Source organism: Nyctibius grandis, chromosome 4 (genome assembly GCF_013368605.1).
Source record: "Nyctibius grandis isolate bNycGra1 chromosome 4, bNycGra1.pri, whole genome shotgun sequence".
Taxonomy (NCBI): Eukaryota; Metazoa; Chordata; class Aves; order Nyctibiiformes; family Nyctibiidae; genus Nyctibius; species Nyctibius grandis.
Window position 1 is genome coordinate 47,713,927 of NC_090661.1, and position 23,012 is coordinate 47,736,938.

Here is a 23,012-nt window from a genome sequence, read left to right on the forward strand (position 1 = left end):
ATGCCGACGCCGGGGGGCGGCGGGGCCGCGGCCGCCGCCAGGCACCCCCCGTCCGGCGAGGCGGCGGCGCCGCGGGACGAGGAGCAGCAGGAGGAGGAGGGTGAGGAGGATCTCCGCGACGGCGGCGTCCCCTTCTTCGTCAACCGCGGCGGGCTGCCCGTGGACGAGCCCACCTGGGAGCGGATGTGGCGGCATGTGAGCAGGATCCACCCCGAGGGGGAGCGGGTGGCGCAGAGGATCCGCGGCGCCGCCGACCTGCCCAAGGTGAGGTTCCCCCCCCCCGGGGCTGGTGCAGCGCGGGGTCCCGGCGGCAGCGCCCGGGCCGGGCCGGGCTGACCCCTGCGGGGCGCACGAAGGGAAGAGGCGAAACGGTGGCATCTCACTGGGAGGGGTCGCTCACCTGCCCCCCTTGGCGGCCGTGCTCCTCAGCTCGGGAGGGATCCCTCGGGAACAGGGCCACCGGCGGTGCTCTAACTCGGAGTGCGGGAGGGTGTCTGCGGGGCTCTACCCTGCCCTGGGGCGCCGGCAGCACCCTCTTCTTCTGAGGCCTTGCTGGAACACAGGCTTCGGATGGCTAATGTGCGAGCCCCCTGGGAGGGAGGTGGGTTGCCCTAAAGAGGAAGACTGGATAAATGATGAAACGATGAGGGGAGTTAAATTCAGAAGAGTCCAAATACTTGAGGTGGTACGTGAGATAGGCAGAGGTGAGTCTTTGAACCAGAAGAAATTAGATTTGGGTAGTCTCCCACGCCGAAAGGCATTCTTGCACAGAACGGTGTCTGTCAGAAAAGACACTCTTGATGCCAAAGAGTTTTAAGAGGAGTTAGCGAACGTTCGCAGAGCTTGTTGCTGGTGTAGGGTCAGCTTATGTGATTTCCAAGCACGTTCCTGGCCTTGCTGCAGAGAACTCTACAAAAAGAGGAACCAGTGATTATTTCACATAACCTTGTGCCCTTCTGAAATAGTGAAACATCTGCATGTGAATTCTTGTGATTGTTGCTATCTGTGTTGCACCTCAGCCAGAAAAAAATCTTCCCCTTTCATTGGCATCCTGTGAACAAAAGACACTGCAAACATTTGGGGTGTCACTCCATTGGCGGGTTATGAGAGTATTCCCATCACGCTAACAGAGGGAATTCAAATACAAAAAGATGAAGTTTTTTTCTGCTCAGGCTTTTTTAGCAAGGACTTGCCTCCTTGGGAAGGTAATTTGAAGTATGCAAGAACATGCTATTACATAGTACACAGGCAATCAGTACTGCTTCCCATGAGGAACTCTGGAGAAGCATGTGATGTAACATCCTTTGTGCAGTGCAGAGCTATAGGCACCTGTGGCAGCAACCAGAAAAAATCCTGAAACCTGATTACACTCCCTGTTCTAACCCCACTAGACTTTTCCTTCCTTTTCAGATTTCCTTCCTCTCCTCTGACTTTGTCTTGAGCCTGGGTGAAGGCTGAAAACGTGTTTCAGATCAATCAGAACACACACTACTTAATCAGCCTTTTGGTCAGGAAATTTGGCCAGGAGAGGTGAGGGAAATGGGAGAAAGAAGTTCACAAACAACAGTCCAGTGCATGAGGGGAGGGAAATACAGTGTTCAGTCTCTGGGTTTGGTCTTAATGTGAAGTACTTCCACTGTTCTCACTTTGTAGTCTTGGTGCCAAAAGGTTACAGTTCGGGGGGACAAGTGGTATGAGCACTTGCAATAACAGGTGAAATTGGGCTATCCATTTGTTTTGGCATCTGCTACCACCCCTGGGAACTGATCTATAAACTCTATTCAGCGCTCTGCAATCGGAGATCCCATTCCCAAGCTCACCAGGCACGCAGCTGAGAGGATGCTGGGATGCAGGAAGCAACAGGGATGGTTGGGCTCTGTTTCCCTAGCTCCTTTTCCCCTCTAGGGATGTGTTTTTATCCTTGAGGGCATCTCCGTGCCGTCAAGTTTCTTTGAATGGCTGATGCAACAGATGAGAATTAGGGCAATGAGTGTACTCTGCAGGGCTGGCTCCTTTGAAAAGCCAGGTACTCTCCACGTGTGGAGGGTGAATAGGCCTTTTTAGGTGTTGGGAATTGGGCAGTGGTTTGCCCACTCCAAAATTTTTGGCCTTGAATGGTAAACAGTATTGGGTGTTGGGGGAAATAACACTCAGAAGAGTTGTCCAAAAACTAAATACCGTAAAATGATGACTGCGGGAGGCTGTGATCAGACTTTATAAATATGTTCACAGATCAGCTGCAGGGGCTGTGTCTTTCACTGGGGTGTGAGAGCTCAGAGATCTCCCCTGGTCTCCATTTCCTTCCAGCAGATTTGGGGTGAGTGGGCATCGAGTGAGCTGTGACACGGTGGCAGGACATAGCTGATGGGCCATGGATGCTAGGCTTGGGAGTGCCACCCTCCTGTAGGTTGTTTCCCTTCTAGCAACACGGTGGTGTATTGCTTTGCTTGGAGCTGCTGGGACCATCAAATGGGTGCACACCGGAAATACAAAGTGATGTGTGCTTGCCTCATTAAGAAACCATGGTTTTTAAATGAGGTGGTTATGAGGGCAAAGACAGGAAGAGTTGCTTCTAATGGGTTCATAGAGAGAGAGGGGGAAAATCCAGTTTCTTTAGTCAGGCTAACAACTGAGATTGGTATTGCTCCCCTGTTGCTTGCAAAAGGAAGATTAGGGAGGTGCTTGGATACATATGAGCACCATAAAAGAAATTGTTGCTAAACTAGGCTGGCCAAAAAAGCACCTCTGTGATATGGATAAGGGTGGAGCTTTGTCTGTGCCTTGCTCCCATCTGCTTTGCCTCATGTACAGCATGGCCCACTTAGTACATGAAAATCTCTGTTGTTCTTGGGATCCCCTTTCTAAAAGCAGAGTCCCAATCCCATGCATATAGCCAGCCTGCCGGGGTGTGTGAATCTAGGAGTGGGGTGATGCAACCCCTCACACAGGTGATGAGGGACCAAGGATGTGTTCAAACAGCCTGCTAAGCCTGGCAGAGGTATGTGTTCTGGGAAATCTGGGCTCTCTTCCTAGCTCTCTCTCCAGCTTTCAGAATAACTAAAGGGAAAGCAAAACAGATTTGATTTCCTCTCTTTTCTGTTACAAATAAATTCCTCTCTGCTTTCTGGAGGATTGTAAAGACTGCCTAATATTCATAGCCCTTCTGAGATGTGCAGTGGATGATGCTGGCTAAGAACAAAGCATTAGGGTCTCCCATCCTGTCAGTGTGGGATTGAAGGATGGAGACCTTATTCCTCTCCTCCTGCTTCTATTGCCCCATTAAAATGCTATAGACCTAATGCAAAAGAAACCGTAGCCCAGTCTGGGCTGCAGGCCCAGATCTGCGAGAGAGAGCACACTGTACTTTCATCAGTTTAATTACTTGAGGTGCAGGAAGCTCTTCTGCATTAACTAGCCCCTGCTGAACTGGTTGCCATCACACTGTCTCCATGTTGCACAGTCCTTTGAGGAAAAGGGGATCTGGGGGTCTGTACTAGTAAAGGGAGGAGTAACTACCCAGAATCATTAGTCTGTGCTGTCAACATGCACTTAATCCATCTGTCTCCACTCAAAAAGCATGAAAATCTCCATGCTGAAGAAATGAAGCAAAGTTAAATAGTCAGCCTGTCCTGGTTGTTACCTCTTTCATTGTTTCTGCCTGAAATGATTTCCTATGACTCAGTGTGTCAGCTCACAGCATCCAAACTGACTCAGCTCGTGCAGTTCCAGAGACGGCTCCATCCCTGTGCCACACTCTGGAGCCTTCCCTGCTCACATCCCAGTTTCACATCTGCTCCTGCCGTTCCTATGCTGTCTCCCGCAAGCGAGCCAGCCGGTGCGTCTGCTTGCTCCAAGCAGGGTACGGAAATGAGGCACTGGAGATGGCAATCGGCACCTCCAAGAGGTGCTAGGAAAATGGGTACCAGTGGCCAAATGGTGCTACTTGGTTTTCCAAGAAAAAAATAAAAGAAAGATCAAAACACAGGAGAGAAAACGGACAGAGACTGAGTTTAGCTCAGCATTTACTTGCTGATGGTGTTTGGAGCTAGACTGAAAATCACTTACAGATTATGGTTTCCAGAGGCAGTGACAGCCCATCTCTCAAGGTTAAGCACTCTCTGGCCCCTGTGCTGTGCGCGCACAAGCGGAGTGCAACCATGTGGCAGACCAGGACAGGGAACTGATCTGACTGAAAACTACTGCTTGCTGGCTTGGCTTTCAGCTGGTTCAGATGCCTGACCTGGTTCCCCAGTCACTTGTGCCAACCCAGGGCAGAAGGAGGAGGTATGGAAACGAGTAGCCACAGAAATACCCATGGAGGGTGATGAGTGACCAAGCAGCACTGCTGGCTACAAAACCGTGGTCAGCAGAGGCAGTTGTGCACAGCAGAGTGGAAAGCCCAAAGGAAGATCTGGTTCTGACTCACACTTTCTTAGCTGGGGATACCCTAGCTCTGGGCGAAGTCTGAGGAGGAACTGAAATGCTAAAAACCAAACTGCTATGAAAAGCTGCAGTCTGGTATCAGAGGTGTGTGTGCAAGGCATGAGCTATCCTTCAGAGGGAAAATGCTGGGCTATTTCTCCAAGCTTGTCAGTTACAGCAAATTTGGGTCTTATATTTGTCCTGGACAGGACCCTTCTCTCTCCTTAGACACATTTTCTCAGCTGCTGACAAGGCTGCAGTTATTCCCTGTGGAGCAAATGGTGAGGAAAATCGGACTGGACCCATAAGGCCGAGGCCTCAGAATGGGACAGCAGTCTGAATGGTGAACTTTCAGAAGTCCTTCTCTGACCATGTAATTCAAAACAATGGATGCTGCACGGGGGGGAGTCATGATGCTGCCAAGCCTGTGTCCTAGTCAGTGCCAACTCACCTGAGATGCCAGGAGGCAGTGAGGGACCTTTATACTCTTGCTTACAGGACTGTTCCATGCTCTGGTGGCTTTGGGGAAGCTCATTCTCTGTTTTTGACTCTCTCTCTCCTTCTCTTCTTTTTGTTTTGTGCCTTCCAGTCTGCATACTCAAATAAGGCTAAGCTCCGTCAGGTGATAGCTTTCCTGTCTCGCATCTTGCCTTGTCAGTTAATTTTATCTAATTCTTCCAATGTAGCATTGCCTAAATGCAGGACCCTTTCACACAGTTTCTCTTGCAGCTCTGTGGTGGTGCTTCATTCTGAATCCCTTCCCAGTTTTCAGTGTGGGAACAGAGGAATGTTCCTGGTGTGGTCACTCTGGGCAGGAAAAGGGTGGTTTCAGAGGAACATGCTCCCTCTAGCTACGTGCCACTGAGTTCAGCAAGAGGAGAGGTTTGGAAGCAGTGACTTATGTTCTGCTTCTCATTTCAGATTCCCATACCAAGTGTGCCTGTGTTCCAGCCGTCCACCCCTGTCCCTGAGCGCCTGGAAGCTGTACAGCGCTACATCAGGGAGCTTCAGTATCCTTTACTGTTACTGTAGTCACTGGTGTGATAACCCAGGAAGAGGGAGCAAGGGGACTTTCTTTCCCTGTGATGAACAGAGAAACTCATTCTATTGTAGCTGGAAGGGAACTGAAACTTGCTCCCTGAAAACAGGAAGCTGGACTTCGGATGATGGTATGCTTATTTTCTTTTCTGCCCAAGTTACCTTCTGATCCTGTTCACTCCATGTAACAAGCGAGCGTGTGTCAAGGGCCTTTTCCCACTACCCACCCTTCTAGTCAGTGGCTTTACAGTGCCATTTCGTTAAAAACTTGCATATCTGAGACCCTGACAGCCGTGTCTCAGACAGACTACAAACTGTGTCACCTCACTGTTAAGGCACGGGTGAGCTGCGGTAGTGAGAAAACTGCCTCTCAGGTCGTCCTACTCGAACACTTCTCTGTAGCTGTCTAAAGGACAGCCAGCCACCCTGCTTTTGTGCATCTGTGGTATCCTGCCCCTTTACATGCAGAGCTGCCTGTGTGACTGTGTCCTGGGAATGAGATTTCTCCATCCCTGTTGTGCTGGACAGCAGGTATGTGCCATGCAAGCACAGTCTAATCTTTCTGATGAGATACAGAGCTAGCTCTGGCTTCAGCCCTAAAACAAGGTAAGGCGGCAGAGCTTTTGGCACCTCTCACCCATCTAAGGTGGTTGTACTCTGGATTGGGTCCTAGTCTTAAAAAGAGGTACCATGAATGTTTCAATGTTCTGTGCAGACCGGAGCAGGCAGAGATCTATCAGACTTTGTTCTGCCCTGGTAACTGGAAAGCTGAGCAGAACATGTGCTGTTAGCATGGACCTTTGGGAAATGGAGTGGAAACCTGTGTGTGGAGAGGAGAAAAAGAAGAATTGACAAGAAGGAAATACAGTGGAACTAAGGAGGGACTACAAATGAGAGAAATGCAGGCGAGGGAGGTGGGGACTTCCTTGCGTTGATGTTATATTTGTGGGATTGTGATTTTGCTGTGAGAATAGTAACACAACAGTTCTTCAGACACGTTTTCTTCAAACTTTACTTTCCAAGCTGCCAAGCCCTTAACTTCTTGCCTCCAGGTACAATCACACTGGGACACAATTCTTTGAGATTAAGAAGAGCAGACCTCTGACTGGGTAAGTGCTGTCAGCCCCTACAGCATTTAATCCTTGCTTTAAGATGTTGGGGCCTTGCTACACCCACTGCTTTTTCTTCCATCCCCTGGCCAAGGTCTAGGTGGCATTCAGGGCTTTCAGTACTGCAACTCCATCCTACTTCAGGTGACTTTATTGTCTGTTGCCTGGGGCACGGCTGGGTAGAGCTGTGTCTGGCCTTTCTCAAGGACAAGAGTAGGTTTTGTTGTCATGAATCAGTAAACCCAGTAAAATAACATGAATGTATCTCAAAGATGTGCAGATTCTGCCTGTTTCTAATTGGAATATAACAATATGAACTTGATGGATTTTGAAATTAGGTCCTGACCTAAACAAGCTTCGTAAAAGCCAAGTATCTTTCCAGGTCTAACTTCATAGCTCCTGTGACTGCCTTTGCAGAATCTAGTCTCACTAAGCTTTTGGTGTCTCATACTTTGAAGGAGAAAGAGGATTCTCCTGACTGCAGATTTTGGGAAGAGCTGTGCCCCATAAGTTCCTGGAGATAAGCACCTGATGTTCGTTGACTCTCTTTGCTGGCATATTGAGAGTCTCCCAAGACTGGTGTCTTACTGGTGTCTAGTCCATAGATTTATGTGACCCCAAATGTCTCGTGTTGTAATCAGTGCAATGTCTCCCCCACAGTACTTGTTCAACAGAGGGTAGGGTTGATACCAGAGAAGAGGATTTCACCATCCTTGAGCCTTGTGAGGCAAACATTGCTGGCTCTTGGTCCTTTGAGGCTTCTGCTTGGGGTCACATTGGTGTCCATCCAGAACTCACTGAGCCAAGTGCACTGGTCTCCCTGAGAACAGAGGTTGGCCTAGTAGGCAGCTTTGCTGTAGCTCACTGGAGGTTGTTACTTGTAAGCAGTGACAGCACGTGGTAGAGACCTGGTTTGGATTTAGTATCTTCCTAAAGAAGATATTTGTTTCTGTTCCCTGTCCTCAGCGGGCCACCTTCTCTCCTGGAAACCTGCCTTGCATATATAGTGCAAAAGGGCTGAACTGGCCGTACTTGCATAGCACAAGCCCTCTAACTGTCCTCATCTTTCCCTTGTCCCACTCTGCAGGCTGATGGACCTGGCCAAAGAAATGACCAAAGAGGCCCTGCCAATAAAATGCCTGGAAGCTGTGATCCTGGGAATGTATCCTTTCCTTGTGGAATTGTGCATGTCTGCCCATCCTTGTGTTTTCTCCTCTGCTCTCTTATGATGCTTTGAGGCTGCTGATAATATTGTCACCAAGCCCCACATCCCTCTGTTTTCCCTCCCCAGTTCTCCCAAAAAAACCCACCAATAAAATCCAAATCCAAGCAATTCTCTGAAATATCAGAACTAGTTCTTCAGAGTTGCTCCACCTTTCCCAAGAAGGGTGATGCTGCTCTGGACAACTCTACAAGTGAATAAAAGATAAAGGAAGAATCTAAGGAACATCTAAAGAGGGGCAAAAATATTAGCTAGAGTTAGGTTGGGAAGTCCTTTGTGGGTATGATTGTTCGCTTACTGCAATGTTGCTTGCATGTGTTCTGCATTAAAAAAAGTTAGGGATTACCCTCAACTTCTAATTATGGTGTATGTCACTTTACTATTATGTCTAACACTGCCTGCCAGCTTAGGCAATACCTTTAGTAATTCTAGATGTGTCGTCTTTAAGTACACGTCTTTCCTAGCTATCTTCCAGGCTTAGTCTGTGTCACTTGGGCTATAGATTCTTGATGCACATTGGCAAAGCCACTTGGAGGGCCAGAGATGGCAAGTGGATGGTTCAGAAGGGCAGTCTGATGAGTATTTTGTCCTAAAGGTTCCTCAGTTTGTGTGTGAAATAGTAGCTCGTAAAACAGATTAAAACAAACTGAGGAATCATGCTACAGCATTAACAGTTTGGGAGCTATGGAATACAGTACACTTGAGGTGTTAGCACTGCAACTTCTGCATCACAAAACTGCCTTGAAATTAACTTCCCTTTGTTGACTGTCTTCTTGAAGAGGCCAAGTCTCATTTCCCCATGACCCACACGAAAGTAGGGCAGCTTGCAATGAGCTGGACTCTTGATCTGGAGAACAAATCCTGCCTGTGTGATGCCTGAATCAGTGGAGAGTCTGCTGAGCAGGCGGGAAGGGTTTGGAGCAGGAAGGAAGGATCTTGTCAAGAAAATGGTATCACTGCTTGTTTCCTGAATAGTGGCTGCTGTCAGTTACCTCACCAACAACATGACCACGCTGGACCGTTTCCCCATCAGCTTCAAAACCCACTTCTCAGGGAACTACTTCCGACACATTGTGCTGGGGGTGAACTTTGGAGGCCGCTATGGGGCACTGGGCATCAGCCGACGTGAGGAGCTCATGTACAAAGCACCTGTCTTCCGCACACTGAGCGAACTCATCTTTGACTTTGAGGAGGCATATCGCCGTTGCTGGCACACTCTCAAAAAGGTGAAGCTGGGCCACTGTGTGTCCCATGACCCACACAGTGTGGAGCAGATTGAGTGGAAGCACTCCATCCTGGATCTAGACAAGCTAACCCGAGAAGACTTCCGCAAAGAGCTTGAGAGACATGCCCGTGATATGAGGCTGAAGGTAAGCATCAAGGATGGAGAAGTAGTTCACTGCTACATCCACTGTCTTGCCTGCTGATGATGTGCTGGGGGAATGAAGTGGCAGGAGGCTCTTCTAGATGGTGGTGGAGTAGAGGGTGAATTGGAGGATGGGGGCTCTTTCCCTTTGTATACAGGCTGGTTCCCTAATGGACGCTCGTGCAGTACTGCAGTTGCGATTAGCTTGGACTGTATACAGTCCTTGGAGCCATAGCTGTCTCTGTAGCTTGTTTTTTCTGGCTTTTGCATTTTTGATGCACTTGCCTTGCCTTTCTGTCTTTTATTCCCATATAATTAATCATTGTTAGGCTTTGTGTTTTCTAGTTACTACTCGCATTGGTTTTCTGCTCATGTTGCTCTTTAATTTTTCTGGCAGATTGGCAAAGGAACTGGGCCACCATCTCCCACCAAGGACAGAAAGAAAGATGTCTCCTCCCCACAAAGAGGTCAGGCCAGCCCCCATCGGCGCAACAGCCGTGGGGACCGACGGTGAGTGGGGCTGCTGGGCAGGAGACCTATGTAGAGCATCTCTGTTTTACTCCCAGACTCCACCTTGCTGTCTGGTTTTGGATCCTTCTGATGTCTTACTGGGGTTCTTTATAACAGGGAATGCTTCTCTGACCTGCAGTAGCATTCTTCCCCAGTCTGTGCCTTTGTGAGTTTACCAGTGCTTGAGGAGTGGGGGGACAGCTGTTTTTGTTTGTTTGTTTGTTTTGGCAGGGAGGAGGAAGGTAGCTCAAACAGACAGTGATCTTAGTAGCTGATACTTAACCTTACGCAGGGGCCTGAGCTCTGGTATCTCACAGACCTGTGCCCCAAAATGATTCCAAAAATTACACTGCTGTCAGTGAGATTGTTTTCCTGAAACTGATCTAGGGTACCAGAGTGGACTTTGTACTCTTCCTAACCTGCATTCTCTTCTGTGGAGATCATTGGGAGAGTTACTGGAGGCTGCAGAATAATCCTGCCCTCAATAGTGTTGGATAAGTCTGAAGCTTTCCTGTACCTTTTCCTGTGCTGCCATCTTGGTGTACAGCACCTCCTGACGGAAAAAACAGTTTCTGAATGGTTCTTGCCCTCTTTGCTCACAGGCCGTCTGCTGAGAAGAAGCCTGCCGATTCCAAAGCCATGCCAGACCTCAATGGGTACCAGATCCGGGTGTGAACAGAGCTGTGCCTTGTGTGCCTGGCTCCACAGACTTCTTGCTGGCCACAACTGGGACCTGGATCCACCTGCAGTGATTCTGACAAAGGGGACGGGAGTGGGAGCGGAACAGAGTGCTGATCTTCCCAGGTACTTCCTAGTGGGCCAGTCCCAGAGCTGGATCCCATGGGTCCCAGAGGATTCACCTGCCTGTTTCTCGGAGAGGTGTCCATCTTAATTCACTGAAACAAGTATTTTTTAAAAAAAATAAAAAAGATCTGTACTTTGGTGGGAGTTTGCTGCAGGAAGAATGTGAAGTGAGTGGGGTCAGCAGACTTGCTATCAATTTTTTTGCGTTGACAGCAAGTTGATGAAGCATCTTGTCGACAGTACTTCTTCCCTGTCTGCACAGAAGTCTTCAACCCATGCAAGGCCTGCAGGGCTGAGGGAGAAGTGATGCTGGAATGGGATGGCCCCCACATCTTGCGCAAAAACTCCTGGTTTTGTTATATGAACACATTGCTCTTGTGAGAGACAGGGCTGAATTTGCTCAGCCTGATTTATTGATCATACAAGGGCCTCTCATCCGCAGAAACCACATCTTCTGTGTTTAGTCCTGCCTATTTCAAAGCATTTCATTGTCTCTGAGGGGGCAGACAGTGGGATGATGATCCTCTTTACCCACTGTGATCCTGGTGAACTGTTGCTGTAAGTCATTCTGTGGTTGAGTGGGTCAGGATATGCCTATGCCATTGCCATATGGAAACAGGCACAGAAACCTCAGTCATCCCAGCAGTGGTGGAAGGGGCAGACAGGGGCTGGTGAGAAGCCTGAACTTTGAGTCATCTCTCCATCAGCCTTCTCTTTATTAACTTCTAGTGGCTACTACTGTGAAAGCTTGCGGAAGGCACTTCAGTCACTGAGGTACGAGTTTTAAGAGTAAATAGTTAAAGAAGGATTTAATGATGTGAACAGGTTTTACAAGCATTTTTCCTTTCCACAAGGGTCTTGCTCCTTCCTCACTGTAGTGTTAGTGCTAGAGTTACAGACACCTGTTAGTGGGAAGCCCTGCTCGAGGAGATTGTAGCTGCTTTCCTGACAGCTCAGCCTGGAGCCTCCTAAAAGTAGTTCCCCACCCCAGTCCCAGAGCCATGTTTATGCTCTGGCTCTTGGCATAGCTGCAGTATTTAACAGCACCACTTACGCTAGCCTTCCCCAAAGGGCTGGGCTGGGCCTTTTTGCCCACTTACAGCCTTGACTCTTCCTACGCTTCTTTTCAGGGAAGTGTTGTACTACTGATTAAGCAGTGTCATGCTTGTCAGAAATCTGGAGTGTTGTCAGACCTCTCTTTGAGGCCTAGAGCCTGGAAACGGTGGGGTTGCCAGAAGTCAGAACAGCACGGCCTTGAAGTGGTTGCATGGCTCTAGGGGATGCAAAACCCAAGCTTGGGAGTGGGAGTATCCTCGAGAGAAACTGAGTCTTGTTTTATCACAGCACTGACAAGGAGCTAAACTTTCTGAAATACTGAGTATTTAATTTTGTTAGAACTGGGCTTATTCTTTCCTGTGAACTTGTCAGAAATATGATGGAGCTTAGCTCCACCAGTTTTTTTTGTTGCAGTATTGCTGTGCCACACCCACATATAAGCAGTGCTATTTTGGTGGCAGAGAACAGGTTCTTATCCCCAAACAAATCAGCTCTTCTGTCGAGTTAAAGCAGTGTTAATCCTTGAAGCACCACCCACAAGCGATTTAACTCAGGCCTTACAGGTTTGTAATTGTACATCCTTAACTGTGATGTAACTGGCAAGGCGCTGTATCCATACCACTGCAGTCTGTCCTTCCAAGCTCTCTTTGTAGTCTGTACTTTTCTGCTATGCTGTACAACCAGGAGGACAATCCATAGGGAGGTGGCAGAACTTGCTGCTGGTCCAAGAGAAGGTTAATCCAGAAGAGGATGCCAGTTTCCACAGTGCAGGGCAGCACCTGTCCCCACCCTTGCACTCCAGCTACATGCAACAATTTGAAACTAGACAGCAATAGCAAGCTAAGCACCCATTTGAATGTGTCCTCTGGTCAATTTTGTGTGGCTGTAAATTAACATATTTAGTGTCTGGATGCTAACGATGATGTTAGCTGTAAAGGTACCACAGTTACCTGTAAATAATATGCATCACTTGGGAGCCACAAACTGCCTTTGCATAATGTTTGCTGAGCAGTGGAGTGAAAGTTCACATGCCACTGTGAATCATACGATAAATACAAGCAGCAGTCAGCAAGAAAGACTGAATGTCAGGTTTTATTAAAGTGGATGAAATCCAGGAAAAAAAATTATAAAAGCCACTTAGATAAAACTAGGATGCATCCTCACCATGACTTTGGTTGGTTGGTTAGTTAATTCAGAGTAACTGAAAAGCTCTTGAGAATGATTAGTAGCTTCATACAGAGCACATTCAATAGCTGGACAGACTTGAGCCTTTTTTAGATGGAAAGGAGGGGAAGTGTGTTGGGGAGAGGAAGACTTCAAAACAGATGGGGCAAGTGAGAGGTCAGCTGCAAGCTAATGATGCTTTCTTGAGAGCAGGGCAAAAGGGATGCTCAGCAGTGTTAGATCACCAGGGCAGAATGGCTTAAAACAAAATGCTTTGTTTGACCTGGTAATTAAGCTCTTTCCTGCAGGATGTAACTGAGGCCAATAGCTCAGAAATCCAAAGGAAGTGGATGTTTAAGGAATGAATGACAGGTAGAGTTCAAGTTCTCTTAATCCTCAGCTGTAGCCAGACAATATCCTCTTTCAAGATTTAGTTGCACAATTATGTACCTTAGGAGGCATTTAATTCTTCTTATGTATCTAATGTTAACTACTTCTCAAGATGGACACAGGAGCAGACATGAGCCCTCTACTAGGGTTACTATTTCAAGCCTTCTACTATGTTTCTCTGTGTGGTAGAATTCCTGCCCCTTACTGTTTCTGTATCTCCAGTGTAGCAGATGGTGCAAAAAACTGGAAAATGACCAAACAATTCCCCCCCTTCTTGTTCTTCCTCCCCCCATCTTTTGTAACAAAATGAATCACTTTGATACAAAGCTTAGCTTCCTTGCTAACAAACAAGACAGCATCCCCCTGTGACAGAGAGGATTAGTGCAATCCAGTTTTATGCCATAAGAAACCTGAGGGTACAACGAAAGACGAACTTTTGCACTTCCACTTCTTTCCTCCCTCACCCACCTGCTCTGGCTTCTGATCTGTCTGCCTTTAACCATAAGGAAAAAAAGGCTGGAGATGAGTCTTTTTCACTTCTGCAGTCTTTAGAGCTACAGAGAAGGAATGAAAATAAGGAACTAGACTGTAACTCATACTCCTTAGTGCCCGCAGAACAAAAAAAGATGGATCTTGAGGAGTCCTATTAATTACGTAATGTTAAATATTAATATGATCACTCATGTAGCTGTGGCATGTAAATTTCACTGTTCAGTCGGTCTCATCTGATGTCTGTTCTGCAGTACAAATTCTTCTGAACTCTGTGGAAGTGAACTGCCTCCGTACACTAGGAATGGATAGACCAGTATCTATGTTGTATGTGAAGTCTAGGTGAGCTTTGAAAGACTTGAACAAATGCTGACCTACTACTAGCGAAACTATTTTAAATGTAATGCAAACCTTGAAATGAGAGTTCCTTTTTATACTTTACGAGTCCCTCGATACCTGGCCAACTGCAATTTTTTTTAATGGATTAGTGAACAAAACTTTCTGCTACAGTGTCACTCTGATACAAACTTCATATACTAAACAGTGGGGTTGGGTATCCATTGGTCTGTGACACACTACCCTTTTTTTTAACTCTGATATGATAAGCTAAATGAGTCTTTAGGAACTTAAGGTATGTTAGCAAGTGTTTTAGCTGGGAGTGGAGTGCTTTTTTTCAGTTGACTATTTTACCTGTGTGCCACTGTATGGGTCAGTACATAGTACGCTTGGATCTACCAGAATAAATAACTCCAGAACTGTGGCTGAAACATAGTTTCTGTTCACGCAATAACTGTATTGCTGTTATCAGACCTGCTTAATATGAAGAATTTTTTTTAAGTATTTCAGGTGAAAGCCTTCATCAGGTGTCTACCCCTTAAGGCAGGTTCACGTGTGGTGTTGTGTAGACTGAAACATGACTGTCCTTAAAATTGTGGAGTTTAAGAAATCATAATGAACACAAGAATGCTCCTGTTGCCAAAGGGCAAGAGTCTGGATTAGATGGGCTTGACCTTGCTCCAGGGGCTCTGGCTAATCACTTCAGATGGTCGCTTCAGCCACTTGCTCCTTCTAAGTGAAGTATTTCAAGCGGTCCTGATGATCAGGCACTAGATACAAGCCGGAGGTGCACTGTGTCCCATGCGTACTGTGTGTGTGCAAGTCTGGCTGAAATAACACCACATAGTCCAGTGGTCCTGCACTGTTGTCCTGTCAACATTAAGACCTGCATTATGGATTTATAACGTAACCTAAGAAAGCAAGTGCTATTCTGGCTTGGTGTTTGCTCTGCCAGAGCAAGGTGGAGATGGTCCCTCTACAGCCAAGCTGAACTTCTTAGGGAATTTAGCATTTTTGTCTGTCTCCTGAGCAGGTGTTTACTTGTATCACAACCACTCTCCTTCAGTGGTGCCCTGGCCCTGTCTGCTCAAGAGCAACTCAACTTAGGCCCAGAAGGCTACTGAATTCCCCATAATCTCTGCAGAGCAGAGTTTCCCTCCAGGTCAGGGTTGAGATGGTGCTAGTGGGACCAGAGTGGTCCCCCCTCCATGCACATCAGTATTCTACTCTAGCATTGATAGGGTGTTCCAAAACCATTTACATCTTTATCACTGGCACAGCTCAGAATTAAGAAATGGAAGATTTCTTTCTTTAAGAACAATATCATGTGTGTCTTTTTGTAATTAATCAGTGTGGTTCTGTGTTCTTATGTAGCCAACACAGAATTTGTATTTAGATTTAGTTCTTACTGCACTTCCCATAGCCTTCATGTTGATACTTCTTCCTGCTTCCTTTGACACTGAAACAATAAAATTCCCTCTGTACTGCTCTCAGCTTGTGCAGAGAAAACAAGATATCTGTACAGTCTTTCTTTCTGATTTAAACTTTCCCGTTGATGGTCAGCTGAGAAATCAAAGGCACAGCCTTGAGTGATGGTATCAAACAGATTATGTATAGATGCCCTGTACTTGCGACACTATGGACATGGAAGAACCCTCATTCTCCTTCAATCATCTGAAGAGGTGAGTATGCCTGTACACACAGAGGCAGCTGCCAGAGAGTAAGAAGTATGTATGTGGCTGTGTAGCAAAGGCTAAAACTCATCTTTTCCTCTTGAACTGCCATCAGTCAGGCTAGATGGAAAAAAAAAAGTCAGTGGATGCAGCAACAGAAATTTCAGTATTGAAACAGTACTGTAAGGGTTAACACAAGCTTCTGCTTGCACTGCTGTAGTCTTCAACATAGGATCCAGGTTCCCTTCCTAGCCTGAAAAGCAATTCTGCTTAAGGTCTGTAGTTTAGTGGCCTTCCAGACTAATGACCTCACCAGGTTCTCAAGACAAATGCTGGGTTAATAAAGGACAGTCAGCTGCAAGATTCAGTGCATTTTCCCAGCAAGGGGGATCCAACTTTATTCAGGCTATCGTCTTTCAGGCATAGCATACCCCTTCTCTCTAGGGAAATGAGTAATAGCTGGGACCAGGGCCAGGATGTAGGCAAGCCTACAGCATGTAGAGGAAAGGAATAAACATCCCCTAATCCGTTACTCCAAAGAGAATGGCACATGCAATAGTCCCTCTTAGCTAAGTTAATTATATGAACAGCTTCTGCCCTGAGGGGAATTGACTGCACAGCACCTAGTAGATGGTATGAAGACACAAAAGAAGAAAGTAGCCACTTCATAAGCCCAGGAGTTGTCAATAGACTTCAGCAGCAGTCAAAGGCTTCTTGCTTCCTTATTAAATACTTCAGGATTAATAATATCAGAAAAAAAAAAGACTAAAATGCTGTGACTTCTATAAACCTCTACTTCAGACACTTGCTTGAAAATACCCTCTGCCCCATGTCTTTCAGATTTTGCCAAAAATCAGGTAACTCCTAAACCTCTAGATGTATAGGTCAGGGTGATTGCTAGACAATGGAGTGAGAATGGCAAAACAGTGATTTGGTCACAGCTGAGATTAAAAATAAGACTTTCTGCTCCCTCTTAGATCAGGCTTTCCCTTGGCTACTGCTGGTTCCTGCAGTTCTAGGTTTTTTAAGTCAGTTAGTTAGAGAATAAGCTACTTGGACTTTAGTGAAAAACCTTTATTGTGGAAAGGATACACAACTCAGCGAAGCAGTAATCAAAAAAGTAAGAGAAACCCAGTCAGCTACTACACTGAGAAGCCCAAGACTGCAAAACTTAAGGCTCTCACATGCCTAAAAGCATATAGAAATCCATTCATGAGAGTGAGACTGAGCCTTAAGAGCACCATTCCTGCAGAGGTTGCAGGGTTATGGAAGGCAAAGGTGTATGACATGCTGTGGATAGCAGGCCATTACAGACTTCAGTTAACTCAGCTGAGTTGGCTTTCCTGGATTATATTTTTATTTTGGCAAAGAGTGACCACCGTCCTATCTCCAACCTCACTCTGGGGGAGGAAGGGAGGAGAGGAATAGCTTTAGAATAACTACTGCATTCATCTGCCCCCAGTGCAGGAGTAGCTCCTGAAAGTGGCCAATAACTGAATAAACTTAAGACTGCTGTAGAAGGCTTTCCATACAGAAAGAAAAGACTAAAAAAACTAAATAACATTGCTAAGGCTTGAAGTCAAGTCTTTTTGGTGTACAAAAGGAAAGACTGGAAGGAACAAATGCATCTTTTGTTGTAGCACATGCCAGCATCTAGTCTAGTCCTTCTCCCATTTGCCACCTCAGCACCTTGAAAGCTGCTCTGTTTATCTAACCAAAGTTAGGAAAAATTTTCCAGCTCTACTATACAGAATGCCTGTTCCGTTAGAGCAGAAGAATATGCAATCTAGATCTGAAATAAATAAATTTAAAAATAAATAAAAGGAAAAAGAGCTTCAAGACTAGAATGACATTTCAGTGGAAGCTGGAGGATAACTTGCCTTGACAGGAGAAGCCAAACTCGTACAGCTGACAAAAGGAAGGAGTTTGAGGCATGCCAGCTGTTTTATCAGTCATCTGGGTTATCGTTATAGCAGGTGAATTCTCTGCAGAAACTCAGTATCATACTTTGAAATACGACATAGTACATTCAATGGCAGTGATCATGCAGCTTGAGCATTTCAGCGTGATGGCGCTATGGAAAGCACTACAGGCTAGGCAGCTGCAGTCTGGTAAGGATCAGGTCATAGCCAGCCATTCAATTAACTTGCACAACAGGAAGCCTACTGAAAGGAGACGGTATCCCACTAAGGCTTGTGTGCTGCTCCTTCAGATGAGCTATAAAAGGCTTCATCTGCATTTGGATGAACCACGGATGATATGTCTGTAAATTCCTAACAGTACATCCAATAAACATGCATTAGTGAGGTAGGTGGTGGCAATGGGAGAAGAAATTGCACTGTAGCAACACCCTGCTTTGCAAAATGTTTGCCAACATAACTCTCAAGTATCATTAGGAGCAGGGCACATACCTTGATCTGCTCTCAAAAGAGATTCTCTCTGAGATGCTGAACTGTTCCTAGAGCCTGTAAGTGACTCCTCAGAGAAGAGAAACTAAGGTCAAGTATATTTCAGAGTTCTCCTGTGCTTCACAAAGCAGGTGGCATACAGGGCCCTAATGATAAATCTTAAACATTTTTTTGTTTGTTTTATATAACAGGTTATTCCCATCTAAGTGTTGGTTTCAGAGTTCACAGCCCTCCCACTTAACTCTTCAGGGGTGAGGGAACCCACTATCTTATGCCTTGATGCTATTTAAATGTTGAATTTATAATAAGACTTAGCCCTGAACAATTCTACCCACAGCTTTTAACAGAAGAAATACAGGTACAGAAAAAAATAAACATCAGTAACTCAGAAAGATAACTGGATACGGCAGTCATGGGAAAACAGCTGCTAGAGAGATACCTCGTAAGGAAAAGGCACGGAGAAAAATGACCCCAAGCAGCAGCCAAGTTTAATTTATTGAGAAAAGGAAAGAAACTACAGCAATTATATTGTTTACCACTCCTCCCATCCCCTATAATTGGGAAAACTGATTATAAAGGGCATCCTCCTGAAGTGATGAACTTAAAACTCTGAGAAAGTGAAGGAAGTCCAACTTCTGTCTAAATAGTGTAACTAAATACAGCATAGCAGCTGTGGTGCAATCTAAGCTGTTGTCTAGCAAAGATACTTTGTCAAGTATGTGTTTGCCTCTACAGCTGCACACTCCTGCAGCTTCGAAGACTGACAACAGCTAATGGATACACACTGCCAGTGGTCTCTGGCATACCCTCCCCTAAGCACCAGTCTCCCTGAGCTCTACCTCACTACTAAGATGATGTAGATGATCCTACCTCTATGATACCTTCCCTTTCTGAGAATAGTAGACATTCCTGTTGTTCCACTTTCATAACCATTTACAGATCCCTTTGTAATTCATCAGAAAGCTGTGCTAATGACAACTAGGCAAGCGTTTAGGTCAGGAAACAGTGTTAAGAGCTACATCTGGAATCTTAGTTCTGTGTCCCACTATGAGTTGCTCATTACCACAGCCTCTTATATCACTGTGTGCTATTTTTAAAGCATCACAGAACACATTATTTTCTCCCTACAACTAAATACCAGTCGCTATTTTAGAGGCAGGAACCCTTTCCACCCACCCCACCTCCAAACTTCCATAGTCCCCCACAGCCAGAGGCATTCACAGGTCTCCAGATCCATTTGATGTTAACTCCAAATTGCTCTAGAACACAGGTTTTTTTTTTCTTTCCTGAAACAGGCCAACTCTGTAGGGTTCTATACCAGAGCTTCAGGGACAGTGGTCAAAACAACCACATCGATCAACTCTTCAACTCTGCCTTTGTGTGTCTGTATGCAGTCACCGGCAATGGTCCTGCATTTCTGCAATAGTTTCACCTATGAATGCCCAAGGAAGCATGTGTGAGCCAGGGCTTTGGGAGTTGTAGGTCCCTCTGGGAGCTTTCTACCCTTCAGAAAGAAGAATCAGAGGACTTGCAGGCGTTGTCGAGGGGTTTCTCAGCACATGACGCCATAGCCAGTGTTCAACAACTTAAACGTTCCAAGTTCATACCATACTATTTCATGTATTGAAAGAGAAAGCGTTAGCTTGGCCTGTGGAACATTAGATTTTCCAGCAAGATACAGCTGGAACCTTAAAACCTCCCTCAGAGATGCCTTCATGCAAGTTACCCAAGAAAAAAGTAAAGTCTTTGGTTTAAATAAAATGGAAGAAGCACTTGTGATGTTGAAGCACAGCTCCTATGCCTCAGTTACATCACAGGATTGGTAGAGTGCCTCGTCCAGTGCAGGGGCAACCAGTTCATCTGATGGTGTACTGTGCACACCATATGGGTCTCAATAGGTGGGGCAGGAGGGCTGCTTTCACGCAAACACACACACCCCTCATCAATTGACCATCAGACCTCGCCAGCAATTACAACCGAAGCAGATAGCCAAAGTTGTAAATGCCAACACTATGCATCACAGCGGTTTTTGTTTTGCTTTTGGTTGGTTGTTTTTAAACCTTTAGTGTCTTCCAAGTTTCCTATTACAATCTTACCAGCTGGTGGGAGTTATCTGCAACCAGGCTGCTTTCTGGCAACCTCTTTTCAAGACTGGCAGAAAATAAAGCTCTCAGTTCACCAATTTCCCTTTCCTCCCCTCCCTTTACAAATACAACCAATTACAAAATCAGAGTAAGAGTACTTGCAGAAATTACTGCACCTGTCAGATAAACAGAGCCATAGAAATACACAGCTCTGCATCCCTCCCCGTGTACAAACACCAGTGCCATGCCAGAACCATTACCTGTGAAACTAAGGGCAAGCAAAGCTGCAAACTTATTCACCCCCAGATTGCTATTCACTTATACAGACTCCTACATGTTATCCCAACTGGGGTAGCAAAAGTCATCCACACATCACCAGGCAAATACCACACCACCTGGCAGGGGCAAGAAGGGAATACGCAGTCCTTACACCATGATATGGGCACAGAACACAATCCCCACACACACCCCTTGTTTCTGTACAGTTTACAGAAGTGAGCTGTAAGAATCAGCAGTACTTGCTTTCTTTAGGAGGAGGGGAAGGGTTCCTGAACGCAAACCGCTTTGCAAGACAAGCCTGATGCCAAATAAACCACCTCTGGGATTTGGGGATATGCTGGGAGACAACAGCTAGGCCCACTTCTTCCCTCTCTTCAATTCTCATTACTACTATCTTGTGTAGCTAATTTGTCCTCTCCTCTTTCACATCCCAGCCAGCAAAGCCTTGTTGAGCAAGCCCTCAGAGGGTTCAGCTGCCAGGAGCACAAGGTGCTGCAGATACTCTGTCGTTCTTTCTTTGATTAGAAAAATTTTATTTTTCAACAAAGAAAGTAACATTTAAAATATGAAAAGTCCCCAAATATAGCCCCAGAAGAGAGAACAATATTTCAAGTCTCCTCATACCTTCCCACAAAACCTGAGATGGGGCCAGATTTCCCTGCCTCATTTGTGAACAGATGATTGATAATGTTTCCGCCAACATTGCTCTCATCTCTCATGGAAACACTGAGCACCAAATGTCAGGCTCAAGTGGGGAATCTGCCCTAGGAACAGGTACAGTTCTATTGTTTTTGTACTGGCCAAGCCACTGCTGACAAAAGTACACTGACAGGACACCAAAGGTACACTGGTATCCAAGCGACTGACAATCTGGCTCCAAGTTACACAGCCTTCCCCTCCCTCCCAACACCTGTCAAGAGACAGGAGTCAGTCCTACTTAAACATGGCTGGCTCCAGACAAAGGCAGTAGCATGAACTTCAGTCTGGCACAGGAGGATGCTACAGGTTGGCTATTTGACCCCTGGCAGGCTGAACAGAATAGGGAAGGCACAGAGAAAGAGTAGGGCAAGTGACAAGTATCAGCTCTTCCATCTGATGGCTCTGCTGCCTCTCACATGCCTTCCATCTTTACCTGTCTTTTGGGACCTTCCAGAGCTACAGCCTCCTGGGGTTGTCATGCCTTACAGAATAATTTTTTCCACCTGATAATTCACTGGGAGGATCATAAATATTTTTTCTACAAGTGCCAAACAAGGCACCGTTCTGAGACTGCTAGAAAGGAAGGGAGCCTTCCCCAAGGCCTCTAGGCTTTTGCTGCAGTTCTAGAACTTCTGAGGGTGGCTCTGTAGAACCTCTGGCTCCATTCCTGGCAATCCCACTCCCTGGTCCATTAGTCACAGCAGGCAGCTTCTTGTAGAAACTGTTCAACTACACAAACCCTTCTGCCAGCAAGGCAGCCTTTACACATTGTTAAGTAAAAGCCATTTCCAAGCAGTTAGCAGAGCCAACACCCTCAAACGCAAGATGACAACTAGTCCTGGAAGGATCATACTGCATAAACTATCACTGAGAAATTACAAGAACCATTGTTTTGGTGTGGAAGAATAGTGGTGTATACATCCCCTGCTCCTTGGTAGCAACTAACTAACCAGAAGTAGGCAGCATTGCCCTTCTCTTTCCCAGCTCCTTGACGATCTCACACAGGGACAAATAAACATGGCAGTTATGTTGGTTCCTGCAGCACTAAAACATCTGCTAAACAAAGCAGTGGAACAAGGATCCCTTTAAGAGGTGGTAATGCCTGAATACAACTGGAAGCCCACTGGGAACACAGCTCAAGTTTGCAGAGACCCACAAAATATCAATGCAAAAAGCACTCCAACTCTCCCATCCCTGCTTTTTGTGAGGGTGTGAGGGGAGAAAGGGACTTTTAGGGCATGATAAGGAAAAAAGTTTTCTTGCAAGCGGGTTGTACAATCCAGAGCCTCAACTGCTGTATTCAGAAAAGCTTTTCTTTAGGGAAAGGGAACCAACACTAAACCTCTCCAAGGCTGGAGATTTCCAAGCCAAAGCTAGCCAGCAGGCAGAGATGATCAGATGAACAAAAAGGATTTGGTAAACCATTTGCCAGCAACAGGACATCTTCAGAGAGAAGGGAAAGGCGGCCAAGCAGCTTCAGGGCTCCATCCCGGTACAGCCTGCGACCTGACAAAGAAAATGGCAAGAAACATCAGCCAGAGACCGGTACTGTAGACTGACTCTATACACTCACAGAGGGATGCTTCTCAATGCTTTCCTATTCTTTCCCTGATGAATGAACACAGCCTGCACAAACACCGCATGCACCTTTGAGCCTAGGTGTGAAAGCAGTGAGCATCCTCTAATACTGCTGTTCAACAGTTTCATATATTTGAAGGCACAGGAATCGAGCATATACTAAATTCACCAGACAGTTGCTTACATGGAAGTTCCTTTCATGGTACTAAGTCCTAGCAATACCTTCAGATTCTCCCCTGAGGAGGAATTCATCTCTTCATTCCTAACCTCTTCCCCAAAGTTGATTCTGACATGATCCAAACCAGCTCTGAGACAGTTCCTGGATGCATTTACATGCAGCCTTTCATCAACATGATTCCTCTTTCAGTTAGCAGAGAGGTGGTGC

The 23,012-nt window shown here is 46.1% G+C and overlaps 2 protein-coding genes across 4 annotated transcripts in view; one reads left to right on the forward strand and one right to left on the reverse strand.

Annotated features, from left to right (window-relative positions):
- VASH1 (vasohibin 1) lies at positions 1-15,420 on the forward strand. The gene is made up of 7 exons (XM_068399656.1): positions 1-264; positions 5,344-5,432; positions 6,513-6,569; positions 7,657-7,731; positions 8,780-9,161; positions 9,555-9,667; positions 10,270-15,420. The coding sequence occupies exons 1-7, from the start codon at positions 1-3 to the stop codon at positions 10,340-10,342; spliced, it is 1,053 nt and encodes a 350-aa protein (XP_068255757.1). The 3' UTR covers positions 10,343-15,420.
- Positions 12,593-23,012, reverse strand: part of ANGEL1 (angel homolog 1) — a 19,846-nt gene continuing 9,426 nt past the window's right edge. For all 3 annotated transcript variants that reach the window (XM_068399655.1, XM_068399653.1, XM_068399652.1), the window contains exon 10: positions 12,593-22,555. In XM_068399655.1, coding sequence (XP_068255756.1) covers positions 22,386-22,555 — 170 coding nt within the window. In that variant the 3' untranslated portion in view covers positions 12,593-22,385. The remainder of the gene's footprint in view (positions 22,556-23,012) is intronic.

Coding starts and splice junctions, on each gene's coding strand:
- VASH1 (XM_068399656.1), top strand. CDS start 1: ATGCCGACGCCGGGGGGCGGCGGGGCCGCGGCCGCCGCCAGGCACCCC. Junction 5,433..6,512: donor CGCTACATCAGGGAGCTTCA/GTATCCTTTACT, acceptor TCTTGCCTCCAG/GTACAATCACACTGGGACAC. Junction 6,570..7,656: donor AAGAGCAGACCTCTGACTGG/GTAAGTGCTGTC, acceptor CCCACTCTGCAG/GCTGATGGACCTGGCCAAAG.